This window comes from Patella vulgata, chromosome 6 (assembly GCF_932274485.2).
Source record: "Patella vulgata chromosome 6, xgPatVulg1.2, whole genome shotgun sequence".
Taxonomy (NCBI): Eukaryota; Metazoa; Mollusca; class Gastropoda; family Patellidae; genus Patella; species Patella vulgata.
Genome location: NC_065884.2, coordinates 61,795,947 through 61,815,196, shown reverse-complemented (window position 1 = coordinate 61,815,196; position 19,250 = coordinate 61,795,947). Strand labels below are relative to the sequence as shown.

General features: G+C 35.0%; 1 protein-coding gene across 2 annotated transcripts; it reads left to right on the top strand.

Moving 5' to 3' along the window:
- Positions 1 to 14: 14 nt before the first annotated feature.
- Positions 15 to 19,110, top strand: LOC126825639 (endoplasmic reticulum-Golgi intermediate compartment protein 2). Of its 2 annotated transcripts, none has more exons than XM_050555368.2 (11): positions 15 to 123; positions 1,024 to 1,141; positions 1,702 to 1,810; positions 2,778 to 2,824; positions 5,706 to 5,922; positions 6,724 to 6,819; positions 8,922 to 8,983; positions 10,611 to 10,709; positions 12,267 to 12,364; positions 13,739 to 13,901; positions 15,079 to 19,110. In XM_050555368.2, exons 2-11 carry the CDS (start codon positions 1,027 to 1,029, stop codon positions 15,267 to 15,269), a joined length of 1,197 nt encoding a protein of 398 aa, XP_050411325.1. In that variant the 5' UTR covers positions 15 to 123; positions 1,024 to 1,026; the 3' UTR covers positions 15,270 to 19,110. The 2 variants fall into 2 exon arrangements, with proteins under 2 accessions (XP_050411325.1, XP_050411326.1); XM_050555369.2 differs by lacking the exon at positions 8,922 to 8,983 and adding an exon at positions 8,232 to 8,290.
- The last annotated feature ends 140 nt before the right edge of the window (positions 19,111 to 19,250 follow it).

Genomic DNA, 19,250 nt, shown 5'->3' with positions numbered 1-19,250 from the left:
GTTTCCGGTAGATCTACCGGTTGATTTGTTTTCATCTTCAGTGACTTCAGTGATGTGGTGACTTTTCATTACAGTCGAGTTACATGTACACTGTACATAGGTTTATTTCGAGGAAATTGACAGGTGTGCATCACTCTTTTCCCATCGCTTTTTTTGCTAATTTGATGGTTGACGCCTAGGGGACAAAATGAGACATAAGCCATTGCATTAGGCCATCTGTGCTTTTTATTGTCAGTTTTTTTTTCTGAGTCGAAAGTTAACAAAACAACAGTCGACTCTATCCTGGCTGCGACATAACCATATTTTGCCATTTAAATCTTCCTACCAAAATACTGTACAGGACAAAGCTCTTGTCTTGATGACACTTTGCAAAACTTAATCTGTCCTGTTCTTTGTTAGTAGGATTGGATTAATCTGTGGGAATAAACAGGTGATTTTTAATCTAGCCCTAATAGACATAGTTATAGATATCTAATTACATTTTATAATATGTAACAGGCATTGCCTGAGTAGAGCGAAGCTGATTATTGTCAAATATAAAACCTTCATAATTAATTTTCTCAAGTGATACAAAAAATGTTAAATAATTTTGTTTTTCAAAAGTGATTTTTATTTAGATCTAAATTTTATACATTAATTTTGTTTTTAAAAAAAGAACAAAGAGGTGTGAGAATTATTTTCATTGACGTAAAAAATATATGACGTCATTGATTAGACGCGTCATAGAAATAGTTCTATGAGGCGCGTAATCTCGCTTGGGCGAGATTTGGTGTGTAGAATTATTTTTGTTAGTTACTTAATCTCGCTTGGGCGAGATTTGGTAAGTTGACATGCGCATTGCCTGTTTTGCCCAGTGTATCCGGTTCCTGTCTGAATTTTTTTTTAATCAACAGTCTGTGGGTGACTTTTTCAATTACGCTCCTGTGTTACCGGAAAAGAGCTTTGCTCAAGCACCGCGCTTCGCGCGGTGCTTTAGAGCTTCGCTCTATATTAATGATATTCCATTTGTAATATTTTTTTTAGAAAATGAGACGATTAAATGTTGCAAATAGTAACAAGGCCTTAAAGGTGGTAAAAGAGTTTGATGCCTTTCCTAAAGTACCAGACGATTATAAGAAAACGACAGTCTCGGGTGGAGGGTGTAAGTTAAATTGAAATGTTTAGTGCACAAGCTCCAAAACCATGGATTAACCTTTCTTTTAATTTGCACAATAACCAATTATAGCTTTTTTCTTGAAGAAAAATAAAAAAGTATTAGCTTAGCCCATTTATTTTCATAGGCTTTCTAAATTTCTATCGATATTCATGTTGTGTACAATGTACATATTAATATTATACGGTATGTATTTTATATAATTTGTATTTATAATTCATCTTTAAAAATTATATGTTTAATTGATTTTATCATTCATCTTGTATATAAAATGCTCTGAAGCACAACGCCAACAGTGAAGACACTATTTATAGAAGTGTTATATGATAATGATTAATATATCTGATTTTTTTTTCGTTTTGCTTTGAATTTTCCTTTTTCTGCAGTCTTTTTTGTATAACTTTTTCGTTCAAGATACCAGTCGTCTCTTTTCAATTTTAATTTGTAAACTGCAGTTAAGGTACCAGTATTTAGAGAGTTGTTAGATTATATGAGAGTTGTTATATTATATGTGACATTTGTGTCTATCTACTGTTTTTGTTTTCCAGTATCTATTTTAACATTTGTTATAATTGGTTTATTGGTGATATCAGAGTATCAGTATTACAGTTCTACAGAGCTCAAGTTTGATTATCAAGTTGATACACAGTATTCGGGGTATGTTAAATTGTTACATGCTTTCCTACTGCAGGAATAAATGTTGTTATGCTTATTAAATACTATCGATTGACCTGGCGTAGCACAGGTATAGTCATGAACTGGAAGTAGCATAACTCTGGAAGTGGTAGGCCTATTTTACTTCGGGGGCTGGGGGGTGGCCGAAGGGTATCATAAGGTCTGTCATTGAGTCAGCTGGCGTGGGTTTAATTCCCCGGTTATATGTGACAAGGAGTAGGGTCGCCTGTCCAACCTCGTGGGTTTCTTCAGGTTCTCTGGTTTCCTCCTACTGTGAAATACCCCGGCATGCAAGCAAATTATTGAAATAAAATTGAACCGTGTCCAGAAATGGCCTAGTTTGTCTTGAGTGGACGTAAACCCCATTTCTCTCTCTTTCTCCCTATATTACTCCCTGGTCCGAGGTACCCAAGTTGGATCCCAGTGTTGGTTGAAAAGGTTTCTTGAGATTTCCACCTGCTTTCCACTTGTCAAGGGTTGTATGATAGAAGACTTGGCATGGTAAAACACCTAGTCATTCGAATGGTACAAAAAACCAAGGTTTTGTGTTATATACCATTAGCAGCATATTAAAGATTCCTGGTAGTTGTAAATCAAAATACGTATGTACATGCAGTGCAACTGTCCGGGTTAAATGTCCCTCATGGTACACTGGAATTAAAGTGTATACAGGCCAGAATGAGTTGTCATCATTAATCAGCCTTTAACCATACTAATTGTTCAAAATGCACATTAAAATTGAGCAATTCTAACAGTTTAAACTACGGTTCTTGCGATATTTTTGAATTATTGTTACATCATTAAGTTGAGAAGAATGTGTATTGTTCAATGAGAATTTGTGTTTTGCATAATTACACATAATTTTCAATCATATGATTTATACTTTTTATCAGCTGATTTCATTACGTCCATATTATATTGGATCACATTTTTTTTTTTTTAATTACAGGAAATTACAAGTTAATGTAGACATGACGGTAGCCATGAAATGTGATTGTAAGTAGATTGTTTTCAAATAATGGGGATTGTGGGTAGGGGCCAGTGCTTCCACTTCAAAATTTTTACTGTCGCACAAAAACTTTGCAAATTAAATTCAGATTTCATGTTTTTAATTTATGGTAGGGTATCATGAATTCACGTGTCTTTACCATTTTGTCAGCATAGTGTACACAAAAATTTATATATTGTCTATTGAAATATTAGTAGGGCTTTAGTGATAATTTATTAAAGATACATTATGGGAGATTAGATAAAGAAATGAAATGAAAATGAAATGGGGTTTAACGTCCTACTGTTCTGCTCTGAACTGGGCTAATGAAGATGGGGATTAGATAAAGAGCTGACAGTTCTCGCTATAATAGTTAGAAATAGATAACATAAAGAGAATATGCTGAAAATTTCAGTCAAATTGATCCACTCTAAACCGGGATAGTAGCGATTGAATTTTAGGCCTAGCCTCGATCAGCATTACTATAGTCGGTACGATAAAAACAACGTCTCGATTATCCATTTTGACATTAAATCATCCATTGCAAAATGTACTCAAATCCAGTAAATATCACAGGCTAGCGATGACATCGAGAGTTGATTATGGTCTGGATAAGTTATAGTTAATTAATGTCTAATTAATAATTTAGATAACATTTCACTCCTCTAGAAAGACCTGCAATAGGCAGATGTAGCTCTTGCATAATGTATGTTTTATGAAATTTTCTCTTTTGGCTATTTAAATAGCTTTTATTATCAAAATTTCTTACTTGGTTAAAGACAAATAAAGAGCTGAATTGGCCATGGAAAAATCATTCCAGTAGCTCAGTAGCTCATTACAGGTTGCAGAATTGTGACATAAGTTCAAATAATGAATAGCTAATACATGTATCAGACTAATTTCACAGCGCCTCCTAGAAGTAGAATATCATCGTGCATAATAAGAGTAAAATATGCACAATATTTTAGTGACATGTGAATTATCAAAATAATTATAAAATAGCACTGGAATACATAATTTCCTTAATTTTTCGGTAAGCAAGTTTACTAATCTTTAGCTTTTATATCTACAATGTCAATAGCCACCAGAATAATAATGATGTAAAAAAATTTGAATGCACTTTGGAAATTGGCTTTTTTAAAAAAATACGCTATGGGTCATATCATTTTTCATAGCCCTCGGTCTCAACCGGCATATACAGCTGACATGGAACCCATGGTGTGGGACCATATGAGAGTCAAATGAGTGGGATGGGGGTAAATTTACATCATATGACAGGGCGTACGTAACTAACGTACGAAAATTAATTGGTGGCTAGCTTTTTTTTCGCACATATACAGTGAATGGCCATTTTGCTCAGTAATCCCAGCCAGAATTTGGCTATTTTCTAAATTTGGGTTAAAGTTTAAAATATTTGTTTTAGAACTGAAACACATTAACTATTAGTCAATCCCAACGCTAAAAACATCAACAGAATTGATTGTGTATATCTGAAATAGACCCGACCGACGCACAAAATAGTGCAATATGGCGGCCTCTATGAACAACCCTCGCAGACGCTGTCATTGAAGACAACGTCAATTCTATGAGTTGTAGATGTTATTTTTGTGAAAAATCATTGGAAGAAGAGAGAACATGTTGGGACTGTACGAATTATATAGTCTTTATGGGTGCAACGGACACAATGCTGAAGATAAACCTATTGTTTACAATGTTGACCTCATGACCCATTGACGCCAATGTCATGACCTGTGATGTGTCGATCACGTGATATGGATATCATGGCTACTGACTGTGTCTGAGATACTTCTCCGCAGGTAGCGTGTCTCAGATGTTCAGAATGATTACAGGGAAATGGAATGAAATGGAGTTTAACGTCCTACTGTTTTGCTTCTAAACTGGGCTAATGAAGACGGGCATACGCCATACAGTGTGCTATGAGGGAAAGTTTGCCCGGCTAGCGGCGCTATGGCCTACTCTTACATCGAATTCCAACTGCCAAGGGATCTTTTACGTGCACGCCAATTTGTATACGGGACCTCGGTTTTTCATCCCATCCGAATGACTAGACAGCTGTTCTTGTCAGGCCCTCCGTTCTGCATCACTGACAAGGCAAAACCACGCCGGAAAATCTGGATGAACTTTCTCGGTCAATGCAGGGATCGAACACCCTACCTCCAGGCTAGCGAGCCAGCGTCTTACCCACTTAGCCACATGATCCCCTAATGGGAAACAGAAGCTTATCTATACATCAACTGGGTGGGAGGAGGTTACATGTATATCAAATTGTTTTTAGTGGTTCTTCACTGTATTGTTTTTCACTGTATTGTTTTCAATTCATGGCCGGTTGTACGTGACAAGGAGTAGGGTCGCCTGTCCAACCATGTGGGTTTTCTCCGGGTCCTCCAGTTTCCTCCCACTGCTAAAGACCCCTACGCGTAAGCGAATTATTGAAAAAAAAAAATTAAACCATATGTTAGTCCTGAAATGACCTAGTTTGTGTCAAGTGGTCTAAAAGTTAAACCCCATTTCTCTCTCTCTCTCTCTCTCTCTCTCTCTCTCTCTCTCTCTCTTTCTCTCTTTCAATTCATTGGAGCCACAGTCTAAAATGTTGACTCACTAACATGTGGGGGTCTTACATGGGACGATTACATGAAAAACTGAGGTCCAGTATACACATTGACGTGCACAGTTAGAATTCGATAAAAGAGAAGGCTGTAGTGCCGCTGTCATAGAACACAGTATGCCCGTCATCATTAAGTCAGTTGGAGCAGAACAGTAAGACGTTAAACCCCCATTTTATTTCATTTTTCAATTCATATTTCAAAGTGACCTGTGAATATGTTGTATAGCCCGTTATTTAATTTTTGTGTTTTAATATTATTTTAGTTATAGGAGCTGACATCCTGGATGTAACAGGTCAAGATACACACAGTTTTGGTCAATTAACTCTTGATCCAGCTTACTTTGACCTTTCACCTAAACAGAAAAAATATCAAAACTTTATTCAGGAAGTGAACAGATATTTACAAACAGAATACCACGCAGTACAGGAATTACTGTGGAAAACGGGAGGACCTAATTTCCGTGGTGGCATGCCTCCGAGGTAGGATTTTAATAATGTGCGCATCAAAATTACATGAATGAAGCAATGTGAATAACAGGGTTGGAATAATGACATGCTGATAGATTCTCATTTAGAAACTTTCTCTGTTTATGTTGGGTGGTAAACGCGTGCATGTTAGATCATAAGGTCTGTATTTCAGTCAAGTGGCATGGTTTTAATTCCCTGCATGTACGTGAGAAGAAGTGGTGTCACTTGTTTAACCTCATTGTTTTTCTCCGGGTACTTCGGTTTCCTCCCGCTGCTAAAAGCCACTACACGCAAGCACATTATTGAAATAAAATTAAAACATATGTTAGTCCCGAAATGATCTTGTTAAAGCCTCCTCTCTCCAACTGGCCTGATCTCCTTGACTCAGTACTCTAATAATTTCGAGTCTGTCAATGCTTTTTTTATGTGCACAACCATGTGTACACAGATAGATGTCTGTTTTTTGTCTTATCTAAACTGCTAGGTACAGACCATGATTGAAAATAGCTAGTTCTTATTTTGATAATTCACTTGCGTAGAGGCGTCTTTGACAGTGAGAGGAAACCAGAAGAACCTGAGAAACCATCAAGGCTTGGCAATAAACCCTTCTTGTAGTATCCAAGTTTGGAGTTGAAACCATGCCAATGACAGACCTTTTGATCTAAAGTGCATTCATTAGCTGCCCCGGCCACCCAACCCCTGATCAAACTAAAGCTTCCAAAACACAAGACATGAATATTATAAACCAACCTGTCAAGCCAAGAGAATAAATTGTAAAAGTATGTTTGGTTTTTTTTTTATATGTTTTATCAGAGAAGATAAACCAGATCATGAACCGGATTCTTGTCGAGTTCATGGTACATTAGAGGTCAACAAGGTCGCTGGTAATTTTCATATTACAGCCGGGAAGTAAGTAGAAATTTTCATGTAAAGATAGTTCGTTTGGGACGAAAAACCGAGGTTCTGTGTACACATTGGCGTACACTTAAAAGATTCCTTGGCATTTGGTATTCGATATAAGAGTAGGCCATAGTGCCGCTGTCCAGGCAAATTTTCACTTAAAGCACACTGAATGGCATATGCCTGTCTTCATTAGCCCAATTGGAGCAGAATAGTAGGACGTTAAACCCATTTCATTCCATTCATATAAAGAAACAACAATCCATGTATATAATATATGTGACCTGTGATAGCAAAATGACTCAAATGTTAAAATAGACTAAAATATCTATTTATTATTAACGATGTAACACGAAAGGTAGAAGTTTAGATTTAAAAAATAAAGCAAACTAAACTTATTTTATATTTTTAGACTATTTTTACATATAATTACTTTTAATTGTGTATATTTAAACTCTATTCTGGTGTAGTTGGGTGTGAAAATATTATTTACTTTTATTAAAGTCAGTGATTGTCATTAACATTTTTCACACAATATCTCATTTTTTTTTTTAATAGTCCACCCTAAAATGTACTCAGATTGATTGATTTAACATTTAATTAAGAAAAAAAAAATATCAAGCTTTGATTATCTCCTGGATTGGATTTTATGAGATAAAAAAGAGGCCCATCCAAAGAATTTTAACCAATATTTTAGTTGGTGCTAGCTGGTTTTGACCCAGATGCCATTTATTTAACTTGCATCAAATGCTGAATGTTTTCAAATTTTCAATTCATCATATCTTTGTAAATACTGAATAGGATGGAACCACATTTGGACTGATATTGATCGATTTGAATAATCGATTGGAGTAAAATGTTTTGTAATAAAAGTATTCTTGATGGTGTATAATCTTAAACTCTATATTTAATGTCTCGGATCATTATATAACGTCCCGGACAACTGCCACTGTGTGTAGGGCATAATATAACGCCTTGGAGGTATTTTCCCCAACCTATTCTTAGAACATAGTACATAGTTCTTTGTTACTTCGTCAAATTAATTACACAATAGGAGGTAGTTAACGTTTTAAAAACGTCACGCTTAACGGGTTAATCACTTGCAAATTACAATATTGGGAAAAGTGAATATCAGTCCAGATATGTTTACAAAGATATGTTGAATTTCACTAAATCAATAGGGTCAAAACCAGCTAGGCCGACCATATTTTGATGAACCGTTTTTAAATTCCAGCCAGAGATTATGGATTGTTGATATTTTGATTTGTTTTCTTGATGTTAAACAATCAATTTGAGTACATTATATCTTGGCTCAAGCCTTCAAAAATCAAAATATTGTTCGAAAAATGCAAATGACGATCAACTATTTTAACATATATATGTCATTGTTGGGGCTTTAAAAGAAAATAATTTTTATTTAGATCTATACCAGTAATACCTCGTGGTCACGCCCATTTATCAATGATGTTAAGTGACAGTGGTGAGATATAGTAATATTAGCATGTTAGCTTGTATAAATGTTTAACATGAGTATAACCATGCATGTAGCTAATATATAGGATACTAATAAGCTGGCTTGTTTTATATTGTCAGTGGCGACACCAGAGAACTTATCTCAATGGACTTAAAAAATTCAGAAATGAATGTACCTGTGTGTATCTTTCCATCGAAGCCTTTCCGTATCCAAGCTCCATAGGCCATTTTCCCCTTTCTGAACGATGCTAAGAAACAGTTTATCCTGTTGATTGAGTATCTTATCCTGGTCATACTCTTACTTCATTGGGAGTTTTGAAAATTTCAGTCCAAAGCCCCCGACCCCCCTGGAAATTCCTGGTACCGCTACTGATTATGTATTATGTATACTTTATTTACTAATTTTTATTGACTAACCCTTCCCATTATTAGACTTATTCACAGTTATTCACTTTAACAGATTTTCATACGAAGAAAGGAAGCCAGTGTGCTTTGTCATGCAACACAGTCACGTATTTTAAAATTGCTCAGTTTGGAATCCCTAAATAAAACCTAGGTCCACCTAGATTAACAGTTACAATCCACGTCAATTACTGTCATAATCCAAATATTTATGTGTAGTTTTGTTTCCTTATCAGAGTTTTCCGTCATGCTGGAATGCGAGGGCACAAACATATGACACCTATGTTACCGCCCTCTGGTGAGTTATGCCTTCAAACCCTAAATAATTTGCCTACACTTCTTATTGCCGATCTGTAGTTTGTACCCAGATAAAGCAATGCCTTTAACTATTACACAATTTGCCTACTTCTTACTGCCACTCTGTAGCCAGGTAAAACAATACCTTCAAATCCTTCTTACTCTCACCTGACACCCAGCTAAAGCAACCCTTAGTAGAATGATGATATTTTAAAATTTGTTTGTTTACTATTTCGGATTTTTACACATCATTATTCTAACCCTCCTATTGTAAATCAACCAGTCATACTACTGTTTAACCCAAAACCCACCAAATCACTATTTATGTATATTTGGGTTTTAAAATTCCCTGTAGTCATAAATAGATTTTTGCTTTGTTCTTATTAGATTAGTGTCTTTCTTGCACATCAGAAAACATGAGTTTATTTCCAAACTGCAATAAATATAAAATTTAGATTTAAGTTTGTTTGTTTACTATTTCGGATTTTTACACATCATTATTCTAACCCTCCTATTGTAAATCAACCAGTCATACTACTGTTTAACCCAAAACCCACCAAATCACTATTTATGTATATTTGGGTTTTAAAATTCCCTGTAGTCATAAATAGATTTTTGCTTTGTTCTTATTAGATTAGTGTCTTTCTTGCACATCAGAAAACATGAGTTTATTTCCAAACTGCAATAAATATAAAATTTAGATTTAAGTTTTTATATGTCCATATTGAAAGGTGATTGTGTAATGTTCTCATCCCTGTCAGTCTGTTTGACATAGACACTCTAGATGTAATAAATATCAAATTTGGATTAAAGCATTTGGAAATAAAGTCATATTTAATTCTAAGTTTTTATACATCCATATTGAAAGGTGATTGTATAATGTTCTCACCCCTGTCTGTCTGTTCGATGTAGTCACTCTAGAGGCTAAAGCTATGATCCGATTGACTGAAATTTACTTCACAGTATGTATGTATGTTCATGTGAAGATTACGGAGGAGCAGGGCCCTCACATAGGGGTGGGGCATGTGCCAAGGGGTGATATAAAAGATATACAATTCTATTTCCATATCAGTTTATATACAGATATAAAAGGTATACAATTCTATTTCCATATCAGTTTATACAGTAATATATACAAGAGTACATTTTCTAGTTGGGGGTTAAGATTTCATGTGATATTCTATAGATCGGACAACTGACAATTTATATAGAAGAAATTTGTTAATCAAACATTAATGTCTTCAGATTGTCCCACAAAAATGACCAATCTTTCTGATTAATAACGTTTCAAGATTTGATCCTGGACAATATCTTGTTTAACAACCCTATGGTCTCTCCCTTTGTTTATTGGTCACCTGTCCAGCCTCTTGGGTTTTCTCTGGGTCCTCCATTTTCCTCCCATAGCTAAAGACCCCTACACGAAAGCAAAGGATTGAAATAAAATTGAACCATGTTAGTCCCGAAATGACCTATTTTGTGCCAAATGGAAGTTAAACCCCATTTCTTTCTCTTCCCGCATTGTTTATTGAAAATAATCCTAATCTACATGTATATTTAGTTAACCTCTTTCATTTTGTAGAATTGTTCATTTTCCATTTTATGCAAATCAATTACTCTTCCTTTTGCAGATTATAATTTTAGTCATAGAATTGATCACCTTTCATTCGGTGAGCCGATAGCTGGTGTTGTTTATCCTTTAGATGGAGAGGAACTTGTTACTATTAATAGTAAGTTTAAACTTTTATACTTATAGGCGCCACTGTGGCTCAATGAGTAAGACATTGGTTCACTGACCTGGAGGTCCTGTGTTCAATCCTTGTGTTGACCGAGATAGTTCATCAAGATTTTCCAGCGTGGTTCTCCCTTGTCAGTGGTGTCGGACGAAGGGCCTGGCAAGGGAAAATGCATAGTCGTTCCGAGGAGCCACTGTGGCTCAATGGTGTAGGACCGAGGATCTGACAAGGGACAATGTATAGTCAGTTGGATGGGATGAAAACAGAGGTCCCGTGTACACATTGATGTGTCTGAAAAAGAACCCTTGACAGTTGGAATTTGATATAAGAGTAGGCTGTAGTGCCGCTGTCCAGGCAAAATGTCCCTCATATAACACTGAATGGCGTATGCTCATCTTCATTAGCCCAATCGGTCACAAGAATACCAATCATAATAGCATTATCTTTGGAATTTTTGAGCTTACACAATCAACATCAAATCAAGATCAGGCCTTTCTGGGGCACAATCTATTTAATGCATGTAAATCCACTTGCTTGTTTCGGACAATAACTCATCTTTCACAGTTTGATACACACTAAAATATACTCCAATTAATTTTTAATGTTTAGTTAAGAAAACAAAACAATCAACGGTACATAATTGCCCAGCTTTGATGCAATCAGATTAAACCTAAGACTATGACGAATGCTGCAAACTTTTTGGTTCGTTATATGTTTGTACTATATACTGAACAAAACTGTACAATATTTGGATTGATAATTTAGGAATCCAACTTTCACAATATTGTTGGTTTCAAGGGATTCAAAATCCCCAAAATGACAAAAAGCAGTTTAAGGAAGGGAATAAGTTAACGAAAGGAAAATTGATAGGAAGATTTTTTATTTTTTATTCATACTAGCAGGATACCCTACATTGCCCAGGGCCCAAAATGCCCGGGGCGATACCACATAATTTGATACCACATATTATGTGGGGATGGATCGTCGCAACGAAGCATGATGGGCGAACACACACCCATTCACACAGACATTTTTGATTTTATTTTATTTGTATAGAAGATAGGTAACAAAAAGGGTACAGGTACTTCCTTTAGTATTCCTAGATTCAGATATGTTTTCATGTTTAAACATACATTATGCAAGAGCTAAATCTACCTATTGCAGGTCTTTCTTTAGGCCTGAAATCTTATCTAAATTATTAATTACACATTAATTAACTTATCCAGACCATAATCAACTCTCGATGTCAAGGCTAGCCTTCAATATCGACTGGATTAGAATCCTATATGCTGCTAAAGCTCATTGATAATTAAATCAAAACAATGGATAATCGCGACTATACTTTTTAACGTACTAACTTTACTAATGATGAATGAGGCTAGGTGGATCTTGGTTCATAGTGGATCAATTTGACTGAAATTTTCAACAAATTACCTTTACATTATCTAGTTTTTAACTATTATAGCGAGAACTGTCAGCTCTTTATCTAATCTCCCATAATGTATCTTTAAGTAACTTTTAAATTTCTCCTATTTATTTTTGTATTTTCAGATTATCACATGTTTCAGTATTTTATGAAAGTCGTTCCTACAGCTGTGAGAACGTATTCTGCAAACGTTGACACATATCAGTTTGCTGTCACAGAAAGGGTAAATACATGTATAGATTTTGTCAATGTTTATCATACAGGGGGATGGGGGGGGCTGGGAAGAATCTGTCATTGAGTCAAGTGCCGTGGTTTTGATTCCCTGTTTTTATGTAACAAGGAGTAGGGTTGCCTGTCAAACCTCCGTCGTGGGTTTTCTCCAGGTCCTCCCATAGCTAAAGATCCCTACGTGCAAGCAAATTATTGAAATAGAACCGAACCAATGTTAATCCCAAAATGAACTATTTTATGTTCAAGTGGAGATTAAACTCTCTCTCTCTCTCTTTTCATTGATCAGCTTAGAACTGATATGCATTGTTAAATTAGTGTAAAGTTATTGCCTTTATCACTGAAGCCCTATCGTTTAAATTTTGTGGGAATTTGTGATGCATATATACATTAGAACTCTAATTTATAGATTGCAACCCTACCTGCCTTTATCACTGAAGCCTTAGCGTTTATATTTTGAGGGAATTTGTTTTGCATATATACGGTAGAACTCTTAATTTATAGGTTGTAACCCTACCTGCCTTTATCGCTGAAGCCTTAACGTTTTTCAATTTTATGAGAATTTGTGTTACATTTATATACGGAAGAACTCTAATTTATAGGTTGCAACCATATCTGCCTTTATCGCTGAAGCCTTATCGTTTAAATTTTTGGGAATTTGTGTTACATATATATACAGTAGAACTCTAATTTATAGGTTGCAACCCTACCTGCCTTTATCGCTGAAGCCTTATCGTTTAAATTTTTTTTGAATTTGGTTTGCATATATATGCAGCTACGGCAGAATGCTAATTTGTAACTTACAACCCTACCTCATTTCTGAAAGCTACTGATTGATGAGTTTATATTCGGTTGTCTGTCATAATGCTATATGTTATGGGGGAGCCACGATGGTTCAGTGAGTAAGACATCGGCCTGGAACTTTGTATTGTCTTTCGGAGGGGACGAAAAACCAGTAAGCCAGGAGGTCCTGTGTTTGAGAAAGTTCATCGGGATATTCCGACCCTTTGTCAGTGGTGCAGGACATATAGTCGTTTGGATGGTACAAAAACCTAGGTGCCATGTACACATTGGTGTGCACATTAAAGATCCAATGACAGATGGAATTTGATATAAGAGGAGGCTGTAGTGCCGCTGTCCATGCAAAATTTCCACCATGGCACACTGTATGACATATGCCCGTCTTCATAAGCCCAGTCGGAGCAAAACCGAAGTATGTTGAGTTAAACCCCATTTCATTCATTCTGTTTTTTTAAATAGTATAGTTTATTTACAAATACATACGTATAAGTATATGCGTACATACAAACGGGATCAGAAAAAATTATACATATTATATATTATGGATATACATTAAATACATTTACAGAATCGTAGTATTAATCACCATGAAGGTAGCCATGGAGTACCTGGTATATTTGTTAAATATGATCTGAATTCTTTAAAAATACAAGTACGTGAAGAACATCAACCATTCTGGCAGTTTATTGTCAGGATGTGTGGTATTGTAGGCGGTATATTTTCAGTCTCAGGTGAGTACTCACTCTAAACTCATATAAAATGAATAAACTTGAATGTTCATGTATTAAGGACAGATATTTGGAATAAATTTCCAGTGCAGAAGGTTGCGATAGAATCTAGCAATTTATTTTATTTTGTCAATATTCAGAGACTAAATTAATGGATTTCAATTTCTGATGATGTGTTACCATCTGTTTTAGGGGGGTTGGATGGCCGAATGGTAAGCATGTGCGCGATGTATCATAAAGCCTGTCACTGAGTCAACTGGCGTGGTTTTGAATCCCCGGTTGTACGTGACAAGGAGTAGGGTCGCCTGTCCAACCTCGTGGGTTTTCTCCGGGTCCTCCCGTTTCCTCCCACTGCTAAAGACCCCTACGCTCAAGCGAATTATTGAAATAAAATTAAACCATATGTTAGTCCAGAAATGACCTAGTTTGTGTCAAATGTTAAACCCCATTTCTCTCTCTCTCTCTCCATCTGTTTTAATTGTGTCATCGGAAATACACAATTTTATGAAATACAATTATTATGGGATTTTCCTGTCCATAGTATTATGTCCAGCATATTTCCAGTAGATTTACTTGTATATGCAGATATAAGTGTGTGGATTAATGGTACTATTATGGTAATTGGAACCACTGGACTGTCTGTCACCAAGAAATTATCCATTTTTATTCCCAGCTTCATCTTTATTAGAGAAAATTCTGTTTATTACTAATTAGTGGGAGCCACAGTTGCTACGGTGGCGTGTTCGGTCCTTGCATTGGTCGAGAAAGTTCTTCGGGATTTTCCGACGTGGTTTCCGCATGTTAGTGATCCAGGACAGTTGACAAGGACAGCTGTTTAGTCATTCTGATGGGACAAAAAATCAAGGTCCCCTGTACACATTGGCATTCACATAAAAGATCCCTTGGCAGTTGGAATTCAATATAAGAGTAGGCCAGAATGCCCCTCATAGCGTATGCCCGTCAGCATTAGACCAGTCGGAGCAGACCAGTTGGACGTTAAACCCCTCTTCATTTCATTTCTTTTAATTAGTGAGTGATGTATCATGGCTAGAGTATCTTAGTTGAAACGTTGCTCAATAATAGACAGTAATTGTTTCCTGTGTATTTTGAAATATATATAGATAGTATTGTTATGTATTCTTACCCACCATATATTAAAATTGTAATGTATATTTTTCAGGGATGCTACATGATATCTGTGGATTTATAGTTGATATTATATGTTGTCGATTTAAAATCGCAGAAGAAAAAAATAGGAAAAATACAGATTTAGTTAATTCTGTTTCACAACCTCTCAATTCTTTAGTTGATCAGTTTCCATCTCATAATATAGAAAATAATCCATTACTTTCTACACAGGTTCAAACATAGTAGAAAATTAGAAAATAGACCTTAGTTTATTTATTAATGTGCGGGGTGCCCCACACTGAAATGGGATCTGATAAAGATAACTTACTTCATTGAATGTTCAGCCACAATTTTTACAAAACAGCTTCAATGTATATATACATTGTCAGCAGTAGCTTGTATTCACCTTTTAATATCCATCACACATGATAAACTATAACACGTACTTATGGAAGAACAATTACTTATTTATTTAGGTGACGTTTCGAAGAGTATTCTCTCAACATTTTCAAGCAAGTACAGTAACAAATGTTACCACACATCTTTCATAAGTATGTGTTATAGTTTATTGCTCTATCCAGTTACTCAATGCCTCTAAAAGATCACCACATATGATATTCTTTAAATATGCCTATCAAATAATAAAGAACCATCAAAAATTTATGTTAATGAGTCTGAATTACAGTAATATTTAAATTGTCAGTTAGGTTTATTTATCAATTTGTTATTTTATTAATTATGTCATTTAGAGCTCATAGTAGAATGTTAGTCATACTTTTCTTGAAATCTTCACAGACTTTCTGAATTCAGATTCTTTTCCTAGCTGTTTATATTTCTATATAAAATATTCTTGATATTCCAGGCCCGTTAATCAGCCAGGTATTGGCTAATAATAGACTGGTTTAGTGAGATTAATATAACTTATTAAACATATGTAAGAGTTAAATCCGCCTATTTGCAGGTCTTTCTTTAGGTCTTTAATGTTATATAAACTAATTAGACATTTATTAACAAAACTAGACCATAATCAACTATTGATGGCATCGGATACTCAAGATTTTAACTAGATTAGATACGGTTTGCTATTTAAAAATTTAGTTTAAAAATGGGAAAGTGAGGTTAAGTCTTGACTATACCTGTACACTGGTTACCATAATGCAAACATCTTGTCAAAACTACAAACAGTGATAACTTGGCTCAGAATGAAGAAATTTGAATGAAATTTTCAAAATTTTCATTTTACATTTTTGAGCCATTGTATAGCAACAATGGTCAGCTCTTTATCTAAATCTTACATAATGTATCTTTAAATACAACATGACTGTGTGTTTAGAGATGATAAATGGAGGAAACGTAGGTAAGGCTTGTTATATATATGAATATAGAGGCATACTTGTGGATACATTTGGAGATATTTTATATATCACGGGGCACCCTATAATTGGTTGTAACATGTCCCGCCTCAATCGGGGCTATCTTTTATAATGATGAACTTACAACAAACCAGTTAGTTGTGTACTGTCTAAAAAATGGTATTCCTGTAAAGTTCATAATCTATAACATTCTGTTGTTTTTATTGAAAGTTTTTCTAGTAAAACAATTATTTGTATCGATTTGGGGTAAATTTGACTTGCAGAACTCCATCTATAATATTGTATGTGCTATTTGAACACTTCAATTTCCAATATTATTTACCAACCTCGTGGGTTTTCTCCAGGTCCTCCGGTTTCCTCCCACTGCTAAAGACCCCTACGCGCAAGCAAATTATTAAAATAAAATTAAACCATATGTTAGTCGAGATGTTAAACCCCATTTCTCTCTCTCTCTCTCCAATATTATTTTATTATTCCTTTCACTTATCTTAGGTAAATTAATTACTGATTTAATGATGTGCCAATATTAAGATAACTTGATGAGTTAAAATTTGTTTAAAAGTACACCAAAATGACTTACAATGGTTCTTATCCAAAAAAGATCTATTGAAAGCCCCCCAAAAAAGAAGAAATAAAACAGATCCCTTCGGGTCGTGAGGCGCAAAGCAGTAGCATGTTTAGTTGTGCCTAAATTTATTTATTTTGCATTTGGTGTTTTAATGGAAAACTTATAATTCTTTTTCCGAAAAAATCATTTTGGTATAAAGAACTCTTAATATTCAGATACATAGACTAATAAGACAAACTTATTTCTTACTAAAATAATATTATAACTTATTGTTTTGTAATACCAACATAACGTGCATAAAATCATGGACACTGTAAGAGCTATAAAAAAAAATTAGTGATGAGATTTGTAGATTTTCATTGGGAGAACTACTGCTATCTTGTTCGCATATATGTGGTATATATACATGAATGTTTTTACTTTTTAATCTGAAGAATAGATTGTCTATTCACTTGTTTTTATTTGCCCACATTTTATATGGAGTATATTCGAACTGCCATGGTTCATCCATCTATTCACATGTAAATTCTGAACAAGTTAGTTTTTTTTTTACATTTTTTCAAACTTACTGGAACTGCTTGCAGAAAGAAATCCTATCGAAATTCAGTGTCGTACATTGATTTTGTTTAATCTTGTTCTATCCAATATACTGTCTCATATCACTTTCACCCATTACACATCAATTACTGTCCACATTCTTCTTCGTATCAATGAACAACCGACAGCTCGCGCCTCTAGCAGGGGGGTTGGATGGCCGAACGGTTAGCATGAGCGCTGTATCATAAGGTCTGTCATTGAGTCAACTGGTGTGGTTTCGATTCTCAGGTTGAACGTGATAAGGAGTAGAGTTGCCTGTCCAACATTGTGGGTTTTCTCCGGGTCCTCCTATTGCTAAAAACCCCTACGCGCAAGCAAATTATTGAAATAAAATTGAACCATGTTAGTCCCGAAATGACATAGTTTGTGTCAAGTGGAAGTTAAACCATATTTCTCTCTCTCCCTCTGTAATGACTCTGACTAGTCAAAGTTTTAATTAAGCATGTGCAAGATTTTTTTGGCTAGTCATTAGAAGGAAAGAGTATGCTTTGATTTTATGTGCATATATAGTTCCTCTCACCGTGTGCACATTCCAAATTGCAGTTTTTAAAACCCATTTATTGCTTCTTTCACTGACCAACATCCTGTAGGGTATGTCCATACTACCTTTTACAATGAAGTTGCTTCCAGATTTTCATCAATGCACATGTTTCGACATAATTTTCTATTGTGTTCTCATTGTTGTTTTTATGTTTCAATATACTTGATACAAAACTGCCGACTTCCATGCAAGCCTGTATATAACGGTTTTAGTTGTACTCGACAAAATGTCAGACACTCTTAATGAACTAGTTCGTGATATATTCAACTTAGTGCTGGTCTGCCGGATATGTATTAAACATACATTATGCAAGAGCTAAATTTGCCTATTGCAGGTCTTTCTTTAGGCCTGAAATTTTTTTCTCAATTGTTAATTAGACATTAATTAACTTCTCCAGGCCATAATCAGCTCTTGATGGCATGTGATTTCTCCAATATTAAATAGATTAGAACAGTTCAGCCATATTTTGATTTGAGCTAAAAATGGAGGAGCGATACTTAGCTTCACACAACCAGTACGGTGGTTGAAATTATTGCACACTTTCTTGTCAAACCCTCAAAGGCTAATATCTTCGCTCACAATAGAGTAATTTGAATGAAATTTTCAAATTATTCATTTTACATTTTCTATTTTTGGACTATTATAACCAGAATGGCTGTCTCTTTATCTAAATCTTACATAATGTATCTTTAATAATATCGATAAAAACACAAATTTGTGCCGGTAAATTGACAGGCCCCGGAGGGATTGTGTCTGACAATGTCTGTTATATCTAGGCTTGCTTTCATCTAGGTTAAACTGCTGATTTGTTTGGTTGCAGTATTTCATTTACAGATGTTCTGAAATTACATGTAGCTACTACATACGAAAATTATTATTATGTAAATCAATTTAGATTTTCTACTACATGTATAATATTATTTCTGTTATAATTACTGTTTAAAAACAGCAATTAATTGACGTTAAATTTATGAAATTAGGGGTAAATAAAAATTGATTGGTTTTGTTATTTGTGTTGTATTATTCTCAGCTATGATCATCGTGTGATCCCTCATGCTAAATGTCAAAAACAGTCGTTCTACACACATGTACACCTGGTAGTGTGGGGTATACTACATGAGAACGAAAGATTCAGAAACATTTAG

Coding starts and splice junctions, on each gene's coding strand:
- LOC126825639 (XM_050555368.2), top strand. CDS start 1,027: ATGAGACGATTAAATGTTGCAAATAGTAACAAGGCCTTAAAGGTGGTA. Junction 5,923..6,723: donor CGTGGTGGCATGCCTCCGAG/GTAGGATTTTAA, acceptor ATGTTTTATCAG/AGAAGATAAACCAGATCATG. Junction 6,820..8,921: donor TTTCATATTACAGCCGGGAA/GTAAGTAGAAAT, acceptor TTTCCTTATCAG/AGTTTTCCGTCATGCTGGAA.